The sequence below is a fragment of the Vigna unguiculata genome, chromosome 2, assembly GCF_037176805.1.
Source record: "Vigna unguiculata cultivar grain cowpea cultivar isolate G323 ecotype 2 chromosome 2, ASM3717680v1, whole genome shotgun sequence".
In the NCBI taxonomy this organism is placed as follows: domain Eukaryota; kingdom Viridiplantae; phylum Streptophyta; class Magnoliopsida; order Fabales; family Fabaceae; genus Vigna; species Vigna unguiculata.
The window spans coordinates 35,540,024-35,559,232 of record NC_140793.1 but is presented as its reverse complement, the minus strand read 5'-3'; the positions used below and the strand labels follow the sequence as shown (position 1 = coordinate 35,559,232).

General features: G+C 29.2%; 2 protein-coding genes across 5 annotated transcripts; one reads left to right on the top strand and one right to left on the bottom strand.

Moving 5' to 3' along the window:
• The first annotated feature begins 7,341 nt into the window (after positions 1 to 7,341).
• LOC114168314 (protein LURP-one-related 17-like) lies at positions 7,342 to 8,633 on the top strand. Its single transcript, XM_028053081.2, has 2 exons — positions 7,342 to 7,881; positions 8,027 to 8,633. Exons 1-2 carry the CDS (start codon positions 7,612 to 7,614, stop codon positions 8,426 to 8,428), a joined length of 672 nt encoding a protein of 223 aa, XP_027908882.1. The 5' UTR covers positions 7,342 to 7,611; the 3' UTR covers positions 8,429 to 8,633.
• Positions 8,634 to 8,835: 202 nt separating this feature from the next.
• On the bottom strand, positions 8,836 to 13,576 carry LOC114168296 (uncharacterized). 4 transcript variants are annotated; one of them, XM_028053064.2, is made up of 6 exons: positions 13,294 to 13,576; positions 12,455 to 12,803; positions 12,207 to 12,359; positions 10,793 to 11,130; positions 10,050 to 10,557; positions 8,836 to 9,677 (listed from the first exon to the last, which is right to left on the bottom strand). In XM_028053064.2, exons 1-6 carry the CDS (start codon positions 13,294 to 13,296, stop codon positions 9,169 to 9,171), a joined length of 1,860 nt encoding a protein of 619 aa, XP_027908865.1. In that variant the 5' UTR covers positions 13,297 to 13,576; the 3' UTR covers positions 8,836 to 9,168. The 4 variants fall into 4 exon arrangements, with proteins under 4 accessions (XP_027908865.1, XP_027908856.1, XP_085524468.1 ...); XM_028053055.2 differs by having other exon boundaries at positions 12,455 to 12,718; XM_085668342.1 differs by having other exon boundaries at positions 10,050 to 10,377; positions 12,455 to 12,718.
• Between the last annotated feature and the right edge of the window lie 5,633 nt (positions 13,577 to 19,209).

Genomic DNA, 19,209 nt, shown 5'->3' with positions numbered 1-19,209 from the left:
TTAATTCTAATTTTTAATATTTAACATTTTTTTAATACATTTTTTTCGGTTCAGATGTTAATCTCGAGTGAAATTGTAGCTTCATTTTAGGTTTAGTATTGTCTCCATATGTTTTAAATTTTGTTCATACCTTCTTCCAAGATTCTGGGGCATACCGGATAAGAATAGGGGATTCATTTGGCTTTATGAGATGCCTTTTATCCATCAGTTCACAAATTAATAATACTTTTCGTTTTGTATGTCATCTTGAGTTTTAGGCTCTCTTTATTTTATTTGAACAGACAGTAACAAAGCACAGATTTATAAAGATAGATGAAAAAAAATTTCCCTGTTCTTATTAAATGAGTCAAGTAAAACAGTAGAGATAAATGAGTCAAGCGGAACAACAGAGATGGATTTGCGCGATGCTTAATAAAATCCATTCACTCATATATGAGTGGATTTAAAAAAATATAAACTCATTTTACTTTTATGTCCATTTTATATTATATATAAAATAATATGTATAATAATATGTATAATTAATTAATAATAATAAAAATATATATAAATATTTATAATAATTAATGATAATTACTATATTGTTAAATTTTAATATTTTTAATTTATTTAATAATCATTTTATTTTATTTTTATCTTCAAGGATATTTTAGTAATTTTCAAATTTTTATTTATTAAAACTTTTTTTTAATTTATTACATCAATCAAATCACTCACTAACTTTTTTAAAATTCATTTTCAAATCCACTCTTTTTATTCTCTAAATTCACTGAAAAAAACACACATATTCATCCATTCAAATCAACACCAATTCATCTTCATATTCTCTCTTAAATCTATCATACAAAGTGAACAAAGCCTTAAGTTTTTTCAATAAATTAATTCATCAGTTTCTCAAACCGAAAAAAGTGCAAGTCAATATAAAATTATAAATATGCAACACTCTTAACTTTTACTACAGAATAACGAGTATTTTTTTTAAAAATCCGGAGTTTGATTATATTTTATCTTGTTTGTTGTTGATGAAACATTAGCATAACTGGAAAATAACATGTTAACAAAGTTTTCTTTTACAAACTTTGATAAATTACCGATTTAGATAAAAAATAATTACTTTATTTAAAAAAAAAAATTAAATATATTTTAATTCTATTTAGAGAAAGTTTGTCAACTTTGTAAACAAAAAATTATAAAAAAAAAAGATAGTTTTCCTTTGATTTGAGGCTGCGGAGCTAATTTTGAGGCAGTCAAATCGCCTATTTTACGCAGCACACTTGAATTTGCAAACAAATAATTTGAGTAGTCTGAAATTGTGATTTTTTTTTTTGAGTTTTATTGTAATAATGTTGTAGTAAAGCTAGATAAACAAATCAATGCAGCCTTGATAACTGTATGAAGAGAGATATTTAAGCTTTCTTGAAATTATGAAATATGCCTTTCATTGAATAAAGTTGGATTGGTTTAAGAGCTATGATGAGTTAACAATTTGTTTTTTAACAAATTTTTACAAAAAATATTATTTTATTTTAATTAAAAAATAAAAAATTATTCTATATTATATATATAAATATATATATATATATATATATATATATATATATATATATATATATATATATATATATATGGACTAGTTTCTTCTAGAACCTTCTCTTGTGTGATGAGTCTAAAAGTTGAGAAAGAGTTATTGCTTATATATTTCAAAACAAACAATTAACGATGTCTTCACATTTATCTGACATCCTTAATGATCGAGATAATGTTAAATAATTTTCACTTACTTTTTAATTATTGAAAAAAAGAAATGAAAAAAAAAAAGAAAGAAAGTGGGATTAGGGTACGAGTGAGATTGTTCTAGAAGATCATTACGTATATTAGCGGAAGATATGAGGAAGCCATCGCTAACCTCCAAGTTTCAAGTCAATTGCTCACCAACTCCTATCCTCAACAACAATTGCTTATAGGCATAAATAAACCTATTATATAACATTCTTAATTTTTGTGATTCACATCTCCATTTTCCCCGAAAATATTATTCTATTTAGTATTCAGAAACGTCTTTCACAAGAATATTAAAACCAATCGAAATCCACACAACAAAACCGCAACTAATATTTTTTTTTATTCATTTATTTGGTATTGAAAATCGTGGCTGATAATTAGTGTTGCCAGTTGTTGCCTTGATGCCTATCACACCATTTCGTTGTTTGATTTATTTAGAGGGAAAAAAAAAGAAAGAATTAGTCAATAAGAAAGATGTTTAATTGTTTATTATAATGGAATGTAAGAAGTCAAAAGAAAGTGTTTTAAAAATTATATAATAGGATTGATTGGATAAGAAAGAAATACAAAGATGAAATAGGGATGTAAGTTTTATTATTTTCTAAATTTGTTTCCGTAAATGTGAACATCATAGTCCATTTTCTAGTCCCAATGAAATATATTTAAGTTTTAAAATTTAAAATAATTTTTTTATAATACTATGCGCTATCATATGTGTATGCATTAATATTTATTAAAATAAAATTAAATATATCAGATAAAAAAATAAATATTGATAAATAAAGAATAAGAGAAGAAGCAAAGCATATGATTTTATAAAAGATTTATAAAAATAACGGTCAATTTTTAAAAATTTAATAAATTATTATATTTAAAAAATAAAATTGATATTTTGAAAAGTGGACACAAAAAGAGATATCTCATTTATATATTGTTATAAATTCAATTACATAAAAATTAGTTACAACATGAATAAGTGGTTGGACAAAACTACCTGGTGCTTTCTATACATCCTTATTGTAAAATCAATTATAGTTTTATTATTTATTATCTCTTTTATTGATTTCAATAATCAAAAAATATAAATTTCTTTGACGAGTTGGATTTCAAGGAGAAATTCATTGTAACTTGTAAGAGTTATCTTGGAGAAAATAGTTTGAAATAAATTTAAATGATTGAGTATTGTTGAAAAACTGTGTCACGCTATAATATAAGTATGGAATACAATTATTATGTCCATATCAGAAACAGTTATTGGCGTGACCAAACTAGCATTGAGCATTTCGTAACTGTATCTTTGCATAAACATCAGATTTGTGATTGGATTTGATTAGTATCATTCGAAATAAAATGACTCTCATACGTAAAACAACCATATTTGGAAGATAATTAATTATATTTAAATGTTCATTGTTTGTTGAATTTTCTTGGATAATTGGGAGTACATAAAATCTTGGTTAGGTAGTTACGTAGCATCTGTAAACGTAAGTCTGAATCAACACCGACCTTTATTATTGTTTTTTAAATTCTTAGGTAATATTATTTTCTAAAAAAATTTTGTTTTGCACGTAACAAATTCGATTAAATTAATAGAAATATTTACTTTTAGAAATGACATGAAATTACAATAGAAATATCTACAAGAAACTTAAACTAAATATTTTTGCGAACCCAAAATTCATATAACAGTTACCAATTTTTATTGTCACAAAAAACTACATTAAAAAGAAAAAGATAACAGAGCCGAAAGTTGGTTTCTTTAATAAGAATCAGGCTATTACTTTCTGCACCCTCCACAATACTCAAAAAGACTTAAACACCCTTAATCATTGTACCATACCTCACCACCGCTTACACCAGTCACTGCGCCGCTGCTGTTGCTGCAAAGGAACAAGAGACAGAGAACGCTACACAAGAAAAAGAGTGAAAAAAAAAAAAAAAACTCATTTTGAAATATTTGTTTGAAACGTATTCCGTATATTTTGAAAAGCTTTTTCCAAAACATATTTCATGAGTATTGAAAAACTCATTTCGGAAACATTTCATGAGTTTCTAAAATTTATTTAAAAAAATTTCATTCTGCAAAATTAAAATTTACTTCAAAACACATTTTATATGTTTCAGAAATTTTATTCCAGAAATTATGTTTTGAAAATTGTTCCGTAAATCTGAAAATTCTTTTTTGGAAAGCTTTCAGAGTATTTAATCTGAAAGTCACTTATTTAGAAAGTTTGTGGAGGTGAACGAAGAAATTGAGGGGTGAAGGAAGTAAAAGCCTAACAATCATATTGCCCGTATGATGTATTTGGTCTGAATTTTTAGCCCACACTTATAGAATTGTTTATACCGTGTAATTAATCTGAAACACGAGTTACTTTCTAAGTAAATGACTTATGATATCACATTAATATGATCGTACTTATATTTGTAACTCAAATTAAATCAATTACATTATAATTAATCGTTTAAATCAATTATGATATAAATTGTTTCAATTGAAATTGATTTTTTTACTGTACAGATTATCTCTTTAATTAATAATTGAAATGATTTATTTCACACTCGCAATTTCATATTTTCTTATATCAAATTAAAAATTAAAAAAATTGATGACATAATAATTAGGTTATTATTATGAATTGATAATAATCACATAGTTGAAAAGGCTAATTAGTCCTGGCGCACGTGGTTGACGTTTAGAAGGAGTATTATGGAATATTGGGTGTAATCTTTTCCAAACTTGGAAGCGATTGATATCTATGCGGGACCCACTAAGATCACTATCGTTGCAAAAGAATGAGGGACACGCGTCCTTCATGCATAATCCAAAAAATAATAATCTCTGTTTCATTAAAAAATAATTTTCCTTTATCAAATCTCATTCATCCCTACCTTAATTGTTTGCTTCACAAGGGAAGAGAGAAAATAAAACTTGTGAGAGTAAATCAAATTTAGATGGGTTTATTAATGAAATTCATGTATAAAACAGAAAAAAAAAATTAAATTAATTGAGGAATACAAAACTTATTTTACAAGATTAAAATTCTTGTTAGCCATGCAAAAGCAAAATGATTATGTTAGTTGCAACAAAACGATGTAGTTGAAGTTTGGTTTATACATTAGTTTAGTTTACATGCTCTAATGCTCAAAAGAAGAAGAAAAAAAATAGTATTAATTTTTAGAAGTGAAATTTAAATTTAATTTAACAAAATTAGCTTGTAAGACAATATTTGTATTACTGTATATTTGTGTTATTTATAGTCGATATGATATCTTCGTCACATAATATTTGAGACATATATATTTTAAATGTGAGACTAAATATCATTAGTAGTCTGATAAATTTAAACTTAACTCAATCTCATAAAAATGGTCTGTCAAGTAAAATTGTATATACTTATATGGTATGAATTCTGTCTTTAGTAAATATAAAATTTTTAATATTAATGATTTGGAAGAAAAGAGTATTATGTTCAATTTTATGATAACAAAAATGCGCAATTGTAATTTTACGGTATTCCAATAGGTTAAACGTCCCATGTAATTTAAATGATTAGTTAATACATTTTTTTTTCCTATCTAAGTGTTTAAGTTTTGAAGCAAAGAATCTAAAAATATCGGGTTGGTTGAATTGTCTTGGTTGAAAAGCAAGTATTCAAATTGGAAAGCATTTGATGAGAAAGAGAGTGGTGAGACATAAAAGCGTAAGGAAAGCACCAAATATGGTCACCAATCGAATCGTAACCAAATTCAGCACGGGTCGGTTTGAAAGCTCTTTCTCTTCTTCTCTTCAACCACACAAAACACCAAAGCCGTGTTTCAACTTTCGACTCACTGACCAAAGAAACGCACACAATCATAATCATGTCTGCCACACCATTACATTTCCTATCACTATCTACACATTTAATTTTCCCAATTAATTATCCATTATCAATGCTATTATTAATAACTACTAATCTTTAGAAGAAGTATTACAAAGACAATTAAGGAAAACGAGATTGTGATGGTTTTAAGCAAAATAATTAGTTTACCAATGGCTTTTTCAAATTTTAAAGCTTGATGAACTTTACAAAATTCAATTCATGCACAAACGACACTAAAGAAAATTAGGTTTATATTTATATGAACCCCTCAGGCTTTTTGGTCAAAGCAATTAGTGTCCTACGTTTTTAGGTTACTGTAGCACACACCATGTGACTAAAAGCAATTTTCAGCTGCTTGACCTATTGAAAGGCTACACCAATGGCTGGTAGGCCATTTCTACTTTCTCATCTGTTCTACCCACTTCATTATTATTGTCCTTCTTTTATTTACTCAACCCTCTCCTGTTTATTTTATATAAAATTAATTAAAAATACTTAAAAAAATTATCAGCAAAAATATGAATAAATTGAATGAAACAAATTACTTAAAATATTCTAACCCTTTTATAAAAAGATTTACAAGATATCTACAAAAATTTTACACATTTTAAAAATATTTATGGTAACAAAGTGTTGAAGAAGAAACGGATCTCCATACTTTTTAAAAGAGAAACGGATACACTAAATACTTTAGTTTTGGGATCTCCATACTTTTTTTTGCTACAAAAATATAATTTGGATTAACTTTTTTATTAAATTTATTTTTTTCAATTAGTTGTTAGTGTACTACGTGAAATATTTTTTCTAGAAAACATTAGAAATATCCAATTGAAAGAAAACGAATTTTGATTCCGAAGATTATATGTATATTTTATTCAAGTTGTAATAATAAGTATTGTTCTTTTCCGTGACCAATGAGAAATTTTGTTTGAGCACTCTCTTTAGTCACAGTGTTAGAATGTCCATAATTAGTTTTTGTTTACTTTTTTTTCTTTCATTTTCTTAAGAATGTCTATGTAAAGACGTAACTGAGAAAATAAGAAGCCAAAATCTTGAAAAAGAATCTAAATAGATTAGTTCTGGAATGGTTCTAGATCTTTGCTGCAAACAAGGCCACGTGTCACCTTCCGCAACATGTGTTAGTGTTACTTAAACAATTTCAACGTCAATACTTTTCTTCTTAGAAACACTTCAATACCCATCGATGTCTTAAAAGGGCTGCTTTTAAAAATCTTCTCCAAATCTCACATGTTCCAAACCAGATTTTGAAGTAATAAAATATTTATTCAAATGCAAAATAGAAAATTGTTACACTACCAAATAGACGCAACTATTTTTCACTTTCTGGTCCCTACTAATAAAATTCAACCTTTTGTTATATCATAGCTAGAGAAAATATCTAATTATTTGTTTTCTTTTTCAACACCATCCTTGTCGTGAATAATTTTCTTTCTTTCCCAACTGTTAATGTTTTTTTTTTTCAGAACTAAAAATTAACTTAAACTAGATGAAATCTGTTAGTTTAGTTAATATTACATGTACTGTTTCCGTATAAGTCAATAATTTTCCGCGCTATTATTTAATGAAATGTCGGCAAAAGGCTCACAAAAAAGAAGAAGAAAGTAATAAGAAAGTGGGTTTAAAAATGACATGTCAACGTCGTGGCCCTATATAATAATACGCGCTCCGCCATGGAAGAGTGTGTGAGTGAGCTTGTAAGGGTGGGTACGTGAACATGTCATGTTGTCACCCATACTGGTAGCAGCAGAATTTGAAATCAACAAAATCATTTTTTTATTATCTTTCGAAGACGTTCTCCGTTTTACTTTTCTACTGCGAATGTTACGACAGTAATGATATAAATGTGTTCCTTTGGCCCCGTTTAAACTTGACGCAGAGAATCTATCTAGCGAGGTTGAAAGTAAGAGAGAGTGAATTTGATAAAGATCAAAGAGAGAAAGAGATGAGGGTGTTTCCTAGGTTCAGATCCCTGTCAAGAGCAGTTCATCAGGAACAGGAACAAGAACATGAAGAAGAGAAAAACAACGCAGAAAAGTTGAGCACGTCCCTGACAGTTTGGAGAAAATCCTTGGTGATGAGTTGCAAAGGATTCACTGTGATCGATTGTTATGGGAATTTGGTGTATCGGGTCGACAATTATATTGGTCGACCCAACGAAGTCACACTCATGGATGCCTCGGGAAGATCTATTCTCACCATGTTCCGCCGCAGGGTATGTTTAAATTATTGTTCTTTATATATCATAAACTTTCTCTTCTTTCTTTTTTATTTGTTTATATGAGGAAAAGTGATGGTGCGATTCGTTTTTTGTTGACGATGGTTTATTAAATAGTTTATGTATGTTTGACCATGTGCAGAGGCTTGGATTGTTGGATGAATGGTTTGTGTATGAAGGGGAAGTGGGGAACATTAGAAGAAGGAGAAGTAACTTGTCTAAGCCATCAAAGAGTCCAATTTGTTGTGTGAGGAAGAATGTTAATATTTTACATGGCAACTCCAATGTTCTGGCCTATGTGTTCAGTGGAGTTTCACATTCAGATAAACGGCATGTGGCGTTTACTGTAGAGGGTTCCTACGCACATCGTACGTGTAAGGTGTTGGATGAGTGCAGAAGGGTCGTGGCTGAAATTAAGAGGAAGGAAGCAAACACCAAAAACGTCTCTTTTGGGATAGAGATTTTTCAGTTGGTTGTCCATTCTGGCTTTGATCCTGCGTTTGCCATGGCACTCGTCTTACTCCTCGATCAAATGTTTTCGTGACACTTTTTCATTCTACATGCGCTTTTTCTGCCTCGTGTTTTGTTAATATTTTGAGATGTAGTATATTTCAAGTTTTGATATGTTGTTCACGAGAGAGATCATAAAGGAAAACCCAGATTGGCCTAGGACTGTTACGTTCAGTTTCTCAATTCCTTGTTTCTTTCTTTCTGATAAAATTTATAGAAATTCAACTCGTTTCTAGTAATTAATTTCCACTTTTCATTCATCCTTCTATTAAAAGAAATTGTGCTTTAATAAGATGAATAGAGAAACAGTTCAAATTATGAGACTCCGGCAAACTACAGGAGAAAAATGTTATTGGGTAGTTAAGGTCACATTCATGTATCACATCTCTAATCAGTAAGCACCGACTATCCACAGTACCGTAAGTCTCCCGCACTGAGCAATTACTTATGATGAGAAATGATAACAGAAGTGGCATGCTATGGCATGTCTGTTACATAAAGTCATCGTACATAAGCACGCGAAAAAACTGAGAATCTGCTTGCTACTGTTGCCTCAAATGCTCTACATTGAACTAAGAATGATGTTATTTCTGTATACCTACAGTTAAGTTACAACATTTGAAACGAGTTTTCCCTTGAAAATAACATTTTCAACAATCTGATTGCAGCCATAACGATAATATAGAAAGCAGCCAATGACTAAATCTAACTTTGGGTAATCACAACAGCTGTCACAGCAATAGATGCTTCTAATTAGATAAGGCTTGATCAATCTCACTTGCCCTTTCCCCGTTTCCAATCCACTAATCCTAATTTTTGAACCTTGAATTGACTAACATAAGCCTTACCCTTATCCAAAATCCTATTAGTTGGGTGCATCATCGTAAGCTGCTTCAGTATGGTAGCTGTCGAGTGCTTGTTTTCTTTAATCAAGTCCCTAACCGGTTTACTGGGTAATGGCATACTTGATTTTGAAGAATAGGGTCCCTTCTTATCATAATGTGAATGAACACCATTCCTATTCTCGACTGTGGAAACCCGTGGCTTTTTTGCAGGAATTATTTGGTCGACAGTTCTGGCCATCAGGTTGGATCTAACCACTGAAGTTGGTGCTGAAGACATTTCTTCATGGTTTGCAGTTGGCTTCAAGTTTTTACCTTTCATGTTCTTATGTGAAGTCTTCTTCTGTGATCTCATGATTCCATATGGGTTCTGTCCTGGAGAGTTCGTTGTCATTTCACACAGAGTTTCTGCAGCTTCTAATAATCTTGGACAGTGCCCATCTGCCAGAGACCAAAATATTAAGCGGGGAGAAGATGGAGACACCTAAAACCACTTGTAACTTCAGCAAATGATTTAAGATTTACAATACATAAAACGTATTTCAGGCTTGCTGGTCATGCTGGCTAGATTATAAGATTTCAAATGAAATTTGGTATAAAATTATTTCATGAGGGAAATAACATAAATGGAGGTTCTGAATAATTTGCCTGATATCCAACCAAGGAAAAGTAGGGTACAGCAATAGCCAGACAAGTGTGCAAATAAAGAAATGATGTGTTTTATTCAATAACATCAAGTGACGAAGGGGGGAAATATATTAGATACAACACAAAAGGTAAAAAAAATTCAGGTAGCCGAAGAAAAAAGTGTACCTGTAGTAGCCTCGAAATCTGTAGGACGTGTTACAGAAGATGAGGAATTCCAATGACAGAAAGGAAGAATAGCAAATAAAGATGGGCAATCTTTATGGCTTGAACTACTGGTGGAAGGAACAAGGCTCTGATCATAACTGAATGAATCAAGGTTTGTAAAACAACCACGACTGATATCAGTAGAGCTAGCAATTAAACCTATCCTTGCCCATTTACCTTGACATGTGCTTCTACTTGTTGATAACTTAACTATGTCTGAATTAGTTCTAGAATGGCTTCCAAAAGCAAGTGACCATGGGAAAGTTGGCAAGCTTGGTTGATGAGATACCTGCTTGCCAGAACGTAGATTATTACTATTCTTTTTTGGAACAACAGGCTTGGACTCATCAAGGAGCAAAGAATCCAAGTCCTGGGATCGAGGGACTGCAATCCGTTCCAAGACATCCTTCGGTTGATATAATGGAAAGTCAAGTAGACTAGAGGAATTTTTGTTTTCAGTACAAAGATCCTGGATGTCAAGTACTACAGAGTATAAATAACATTACCATTATATAGTTTTATTTTACATTTACTATCACTGAAGGTAAATTTGCTTAAGAACTAAAGAACAAGACCAGCCAAAAAAATTATATATACAGCTTTTATATTGCGCATGAGGTAGTCCATTGTAATTCATACCAGTCCTATAAGCTATAACTTGAAAAAAACATGAATCTACTGAATACTAACTATTAAGTACTAACCTTGTGGCATTCAGACATGTCTGATGTGCAAGACTGTTCTTTATCCTCGATACCATTACTTTCTACAGCACTAAATAAACTCATTTGGCTATGGGACATCTTGTAGAAGGAACTATCAATTTCATCCATATTTTGGGATTGGACAGACTTTGGTAACTGAAGGAGAGAGCAAGCCTTTCTAACTGAATCAAAAATACTGCCACTTGTATTTGATGTCTTCTTCCTTACATCTTCACTCAAACTAAGGCAGTCAAAAGTTCCCCTAAGCAGTCCATCCAACGATGGCACATCCAGAAGTTTTGTCACATCATGAATATCATGCTTCAGACCATATAACCCTGACAAAATTTCCAAAATTTCCAGTTTAGAAATACGTAATCTTAATTCAGTAATGGCAGCTATATATCATAAAAACCAGAAAGCATTCTGGTAGAGAAGCTTACAGAAATAACAACACCTTATCCAATTAGATGGTGCTCACTAAATAGATAATTGTTATTGTGTTATAATGGTTTCTCTGAGAGTTTTCTTTGGTCTTCTCTTACCTTTCTCTTAATCTGACCATCTTCCAGTGGATCCACCTTTCTTATTGGTAAAGAAACTTAAGACTAGATATTTATATTAATGGAACCAAGAGTATATGACCAAAACTTATAGGATGTTTGATCAGAACTGATAACAGTAATATAGCACTTTGTTCATGTATAACAGCATGTGGGCTGGATACTAATAGATGGACAAATATTACTGGTAACTGGTCAAAAATCATATTTATTAGGGGGGCTATTATTTTGAAATGCTCAAATAGAAAATTTGGTTAACCTAAAAACGAGAGCCGTAATTTAAAAAAAAAAAAGAATAATAACACATTAAATTTGTAGAAGTACAAAGAACTGAATATTGATAAAATGGCTTCAAAGTAATATAAATATAACCACAATGAAATTCATTTCAAGAACGATAATATAATATAGCATGTCTTTTGTTCAAACATACATGTTACAAGAAACATAATCAAGTTCCTACATTTATCTTACGCAATCATTTAACTGAGACTAAACACATGTGGTTATGAAATCATTTTATGGCTTCCATAGCATCACCATCACAATATTAAGACTAAAGACTTAGATATATTATGTACTTAGCTCTTGAAGAGAATGTTTTAGTACAGCAACATATAGCACAATAGTTAACTAGGAAGCTAGAGATGGGTGAATAGAGAGTTTCGACATAAATTACGTCAGAAACACCTAACCAGATTGCTAACAGGTTAAAGAGTCGTGACCTTAGGTAACATGCATAACGATACACTCACGCACAACCATAGTGAACCCAAGACTGCAAATAATCACATCAAAAAGTAATTTTATGCAAATAGTATGAAGAGTACAATAGACTTATAGTTACATACCAAAGAAGTTGTTCCCTCCATAAGCAGAACCAAAGATTGTGGCAGCCAATTTCAAAGAAGAACCACACTTAGCCGTAGAAGAGGCCACCTTGATGTTCCTTTTCTCTCCACACTTGGTAGAATGGCTCTTTTGCTTTGAAATTTGACTTTTCTCTGTACCAAAACAAAATCAAGGGAAAGGTTGTGAAAATATAGATATGAAGAAAATAATATCTGCTTTCGGGGACAGAAAATATTAGGAGAAATACTCTTTATGCGGTCTGATCCAAGCCTTTCAGAAGCATCTCTTGACTCCTCTAGTTTATTCAGGCTAGAGGATTTTTCTGATTCAGACATCCTTGGTCTCTTTGAACATGAACCACCACTCCGGCTAACTTTTGTTGTTATTTGTTGTAATGACATACCTTCTTCGACTTCAGGACAACTTTTCTCCTTTCCACTAGGCACATTTTCAGACAACTCCTTACCCTCAAGACTGCGAAGCTGACTAGAATTCTTACACAGTTGAGTCTCTAGAAATTCATTTCCAGGGGAAAATTGAACATCATATTTCATATTTGCAACATGTGGCACAACAAAGTTAACTGGATAAAAATCCTGCAACAATTAACGTCTATAAAAGCAAAACACCAAACACCATGACAAAGTTTTAAGAGTTTAGACTGAAATTAATGTACTTTACCTAAAAGACAACAACTCAACCGATGTGGCATGCATAAAATGGGTAGTTAGAGATAGCAACCACCTCAATTCTCATATATATACGTATCTATTAAGCCCGTACTAAACAGTTAACAGGTAACACAGGTAGTAATGGCTATTTAAACCAAAAGTAGTGTCTATGTGATAGAATGAAAACCCCATTAGGTGCCATGGAGGTACTCAAAGAGTGAGAACCTCCAACATGTATGTATGGCGTACCTAAACCTATACCTAGCTACTCCAATCCATTAAATGTTGTTTTCTTTTTCTCTCGAAAGCATGGAGCGATGCAGACAAGTCATGTTAACAATGAATGGCATAATAATCTGAAGAATGCGAGACAAGAATAGAATAAAAAGAATTCAAAAACGAGTGAGACACTTACCATGTTCTCGTGAAACTGTGAGAAACCCTTCTGATCCCATCAGTTGAGTAAATGGAATTGCAAAGCATTTTCGAAATTTACACAACAGGTGGTTGTGTGAGTGTTGGGTTATACAGTTATACATGAACGGGAAATGAAGGTGTATATTTACAAATGTGGCAAGTTCTGTTCGTCAGCGGGGAATATTCCGGCCAAGAACACCACCGCACACACGGTCTTCTTTTTTCCTTCCTTTCTTTTTCCACTACTCAAGCAATGGTTTATGTCACTTTGTTTTTTTCAGGATTCCTTTTCGCATAGAAAATTGTCAATCTTCTACTAACATTTTTATGAAAATATAATACAAGATGTTAGTAAGAAATTAAAAATGAGATTGCGTATTTGTTTATCGGTTTAATCAATTGGAAGTAGAGATGGCAAATAAACCCGTGCCCGTGGGTATCACCCGAACCCGTCCCCGTTTTGACGGGAATCCCCGCTTTGACTGGGTATGGGTATGGGTATGGGTAATACCCGAAATTTTCAACTGGGGATGGGAATGGGGATATATATATACCCGCCCAAATACCCGTCCCCGCTTAAATTACTAAACTATTTATAATTTATTAAATAATCTAAAAAATATATATAAATAAATAATATATTTACACATAAAATATAATATAATATAATATAATATAGTATATATACATATAAATAAAATATACTTTTATATATATATATATATATATATATATATATATATATATATTTACACATATACATGTAATGTAATATAATATAATATAATATAATATAATATAATATAATATACATATAATATATATACATAATAATATAATATAATATAATATATATAATATATACGTATAAAACAAATTAATCATTTAACTAGTGAGATCTTTTATAAACAAATTTATAACATTACAAATTTATAAAAATTTAAAAGAAATATATATATATATATATATATATATATAAATAAAAGCATAAAATATCTACGACATATACATATAATATATATACATAATAATATAATATATATTATTATATTTATATTATTATATAATATAATATAATATATACTTAAAATAAATATATATCTATAAATATATATATATATATATATATATATATATATATAAACATAAGATATCCACACATATAATATATATACATAGTAATAATAATATAATATATAATATAATATAATATATATAAATAATTATATATATATAAACATAAGATATCCACACATATAATATATATATATACATAGTAATATAATATATAATATAATATAATATAATATAATATAATATATATATATATATATATATAACATATTTCTCATTCTCTTTGTTTTTTGTTATACATTTTGTTTACTCTCTCAATTGTCTGGTTTGTTTTTCAAGATTTAATTTTGAAGGTAATTTTTCTTCTTCTTATTACATCATTTTTACTCTCTGTACATGGTTATGTTCAAATAGGTGTTCCTCAATTTCATTCTATGAAATAATTTTTAGGTTACACATTTGATTATCTTTATTTATTTATTTATTTTCATGAAAATGTTTGACTCTTATTTTGTAGCTCTTCTTTTTGTTACTTTGGTTATACACTTTTTTACTCTCTTTTAATTGTTTTTAATTGTTTGGCTTGTTCTTTAAGGTTTAAGCAGATCTTCAAGGTACTTTTCCTTTTATCATAATCTTAATTATACATTTTTTTCCGTTATGTTATGTTCAAATGGATATTCTCAAATTTGGGTCACACATTTAATTATCTTTACTCCTTTATGATAATTTTATTTATTATTTATATTTTGTTTCATGATAATGTTTAATTCTCAATAAGTTACTGGAGTGTTATTCATGATATATTGGCAATTGCTTCAGTTTTAGATCCAAGGTACAAGATGGACATGTTAGAATATTATTTTTATAAATTGTATGGTAATGATTTTGATCTGAAACTTAGTAGGATTCGTCAAATGTGCTATGATTTGGTTTTGGAATATCAATCAAAAAAGAATGAAACTTCTTCTTATAGAGCTACATCATTGGAGTTGGGAAAGGATGTTGATAATGATGCGAATGAATTTTTAGAGTTTATGGCAAAAAAGAAAAAATCTAGAACTACAGTTATGAAAACAGAGTTGGATTATTACTTGGAAGAAGATAATTTGCCGGTTACACAAGAATTTGATATCCTATCATGGTGGAAAACAAATGGGTTAAAATTTCCAACCCTTCAAGCAATTGCAAGGGATGTTTTAGCTATTCCAATAACAACTGTAGCTTCTGAATCTGCTTTTAGTACTGGTGGTCAGATATTAACTTCTCACCGTAGTCGACTTCATCATATTACTATAGAGGCTTTGATGTGTACAAGAAGTTGTATATGGAACTCAAACCATCTAGGTAAGTTACTCAAATTTATTAATATTTTTTGTTAGTATTTTTTGTGAATTCTCATCTAATATTCTACATTTGGTGTTTGTAGGTGTTAAAAAATTAAAAGGAAAAGATGTTCTCATGAGTGAAAATGAATCTGATGAAGAAGGTACATTATATTCTAGTAATTAAAATTTTCAATTTCAATTATTATATCATATCTAATTTTTCATTTTTTTTCTATGTGTAGGTGGATCGAATGCAAATGAAACCACTGATCATTTGTAAAATTAATAAATATTTTGGTTATTATAAAATTTTAGTAATGTGTAATTTTTTAGCTTTTATATAATTATTTGAATTTTATTTAGTTGTTATTTGATACTTTAATTTGAGATTTATACTATTATAATATTTTTCTTAATATTTGACATCATGAAAATCAAAAAGAGTATGTTATTTTAATATTGAATATTTTGATAGTATCATGATTCCGTTGGTGTGATTTTTAAATTTTTTTTATAAAAAATATTTAATTGATATATGGAACAATAAAAAAATGGGTATGGGTATGGGTATAAGAAAATACCCGTTACCCGGTGGGGATGGGGATGGGTCAAAAGTTGTATACCCGTTGGGTTTGGGGATGGGGATGAGATCATGATACCCGTACCCGCCCCGCCCCGTTGCCATCCCTAATTGGAAGGTCCCGTTATTCTTCTAAGATCTCAATTGGTTTTTAAGATATTATTGACTATCTTAATTTTTTCTTTAAAAAACAACTGAAACATGTTAAATTTTGGTTTTGTCACGTTAGCTTGTAGTTTTTTTTTAATTCTTTTTAATTTTAAAAAAATTGTCAGGTGTTAAACTATGGTTATGTCAATTGTTTATATAAAAAATCTCAATTTGAATTTCTATATTTGTTATCTTGTCTTAATTTAGTCATAATTTATTTATAAACGAAAGTAATTTCATCCTTTCCAATTTGAGAGTCTTTTATAGGTAAAATTTTTCCTCTTTCAAACAACAAGTGATTCGATTCCGATCTACAACAGCATTCAAGTCGCCACTTGAATCTTGTCATGTATACAAATGTCTATGCTCCTTATCCCAATAAAAATAATTACTTAGATCTTATCACATGTACAAAGATTCGCATTCTCAATCCTCGATAATAATAATTTTAAAATATATAACATATAATAACAATCTTTTATTATTTTAATATATATATATATATATATATATATATACACACACACTAGCGTAAACACAGGCGCTATCGCGTCTGTGTGTATGTATTTTTTAAATATGCGTGATATTATATTAATAGGTGATAATATTGTAATGTTATTAAGTTAATATATAAATTAAAATTATATTTATTAAAAATAAAGTGAAATATATCATAACAGATGAAAGAATAATCATTGATAAATAAAGAATAATAGAAGAAGCAGAGATAGTCAATTTTACAAAAAGCTTGTAAAAGTAATGATCAATTTTTAAAAATTTAATAAATTATTATATTTAAAGGGTAAAATTGGTATTTTTAAATGTGGACACAAAAAGAGAAATTTGAGTTAAGTTTAACTTCCATGCTAAAAGCAAAAATATTAAAATATCTTTCATCGTTGAACCATGTTATTGCGGCTATCGAGCCTCTGCATCCGTCACCATTGTCACTACACTTTCGTTCTCCATTGTTGTTGTAATCCTTTTGAGAGGAAGCAATAAGAGAGAGTGTAAACCGATGATAATTTATGGGAAACTTGTTCAAGAAAACTCATTCTGAATAATTTGTTTCAGAAATCTTGTTCTTAAAATCCTATTCCAGACTGCATCTTATAAGTTTTGAAAAGTTTGTTATGAAAAGTTCATCTAAAAAAGTATTTCATATGTTCTAAAAAGCTTATTTTGAAAATTCTGGTATAGAAAGCTCTTTACAAAATGTATTTCATATGCTTTAGAAATTCTATTTCAAAAATTTTCTTCCAAAAACCCTGTTTTGGAAATCATGTTCTTAGAATTTCATAAAGTTTGTTCCAAAAATCTTGTTGAATAGGTAATCTTGAAGTCCCTTTAGGAAGGGTAGAAGGTTGTTTTGAAACATGTGACTGTTGTTAGAAATCATAGGAGCGCAAAATATAAAGCCTTTTTCACTCATCTATAACAATATATAGAGAATAGACACAATCAATCATCAGTTAACGTTATTTTAATACAGTAGAAAATGTATTTTTTTATTTATTCTTGTAAATATTTTATAATTACTTGTTGATTAACCTTTAAATGTATTAGAGATTTCCTTCCTTCATACTTATTGCATTTACATTGTCACGTGCTTGCTGAAAAAAAAAATTGTCATATGCTTCTTCATCTCTTTGATTTGATTATCTAATTGTTGTCTATTAAATGAAATTTTCAAAATGGTTTATAAATTTTAGATCTTTACCCTTAATATTTTGCCACTATAGAAGAGGTTTGTAGTTATTTTAGACAAAATTTAACATCTACATTGGGATAGATTAATATCTCTCGTAGTAGTAGTAGTCGACTTGATTAATTTTATTATAACATGAAATTATTTGTACCCTCAATCATATAAAAATGCATCCTTAAAAAGAATTATTAAGATAAATCAAGATTGTAAAAAGTTTAATTTGGACCTTTTGAAATAAAATGAAAAGTAATGAAAGGCTAAAAAATAATCAAGGAATTAAAAAATAAATAAAAGATATTAAAAGGAAACATTAGTTGTTCTGTAAAAAAAATATTGATAACATTGACTTGACCAATATAATAACGATAAGTCCAATGAATATCTTTGATATATTCCTTTAGTTGTACGTTATTTTTGTTATGATTTTTTGTTTCTTCTATTTTTTCTTTATATTTAAGAATATATCATTTTTATAAAATTATTTTATCTTTTAGGGATGAACAAAATTAATCTAACTAAACTTAACTATAATTATCTGTATTATATTAAAGTAACAAAAAAAATTATATTTAATAAAAATTAAATATTCAAGTAAAAAATAATAATAAAAATTAAACAGTATTGTTTTACCGTTTAATTTTCTTATTTTTCTTCAATGGCATCTTACCCTAAACACCGCGCAGACTCCATTTTTCAATTCAATAACCACCATTGAGACAATGATCGTGAGCTTCTCATCCCCGTCACTACTAAATAAGGTCATGTCGCCTTGCTCTCGTCGTCCCTCCTTACCCCCCTTCACTGCAATTATAGCATTTCACATCCCACCTAATTGGTATGTTTTTTTTTTTAACATTAACCCTAACTAACATTTTATCCTTCTCTTATATGTCTTTTGCATTCTTCTCATTTTTTTATACTCAAAGCTTCACTATTCCCATTTCAAATATTTTTTTCATCGTCTTATAATATTTTTCTTAAATATTTAGACTTTTACAAATTTCGGAACTTTATGCTCCCCACTTTGACAAAATAGTTATTTGTGTGAAAGGTGAATACAAACAAATTTAAGCT

Coding starts and splice junctions, on each gene's coding strand:
- LOC114168314 (XM_028053081.2), top strand. CDS start 7,612: ATGAGGGTGTTTCCTAGGTTCAGATCCCTGTCAAGAGCAGTTCATCAG. Junction 7,882..8,026: donor TCACCATGTTCCGCCGCAGG/GTATGTTTAAAT, acceptor GACCATGTGCAG/AGGCTTGGATTGTTGGATGA.
- LOC114168296 (XM_028053055.2), bottom strand. CDS start 13,417: ATGTATAACTGTATAACCCAACACTCACACAACCACCTGTTGTGTAAA. Junction 11,131..12,206: donor TGGAGGGAACAACTTCTTTG/GTATGTAACTAT, acceptor AAATTTTGTCAG/GGTTATATGGTCTGAAGCAT. Junction 9,678..10,049: donor AGATTTCGAGGCTACTACAG/GTACACTTTTTT, acceptor GGTCTCTGGCAG/ATGGGCACTGTCCAAGATTA.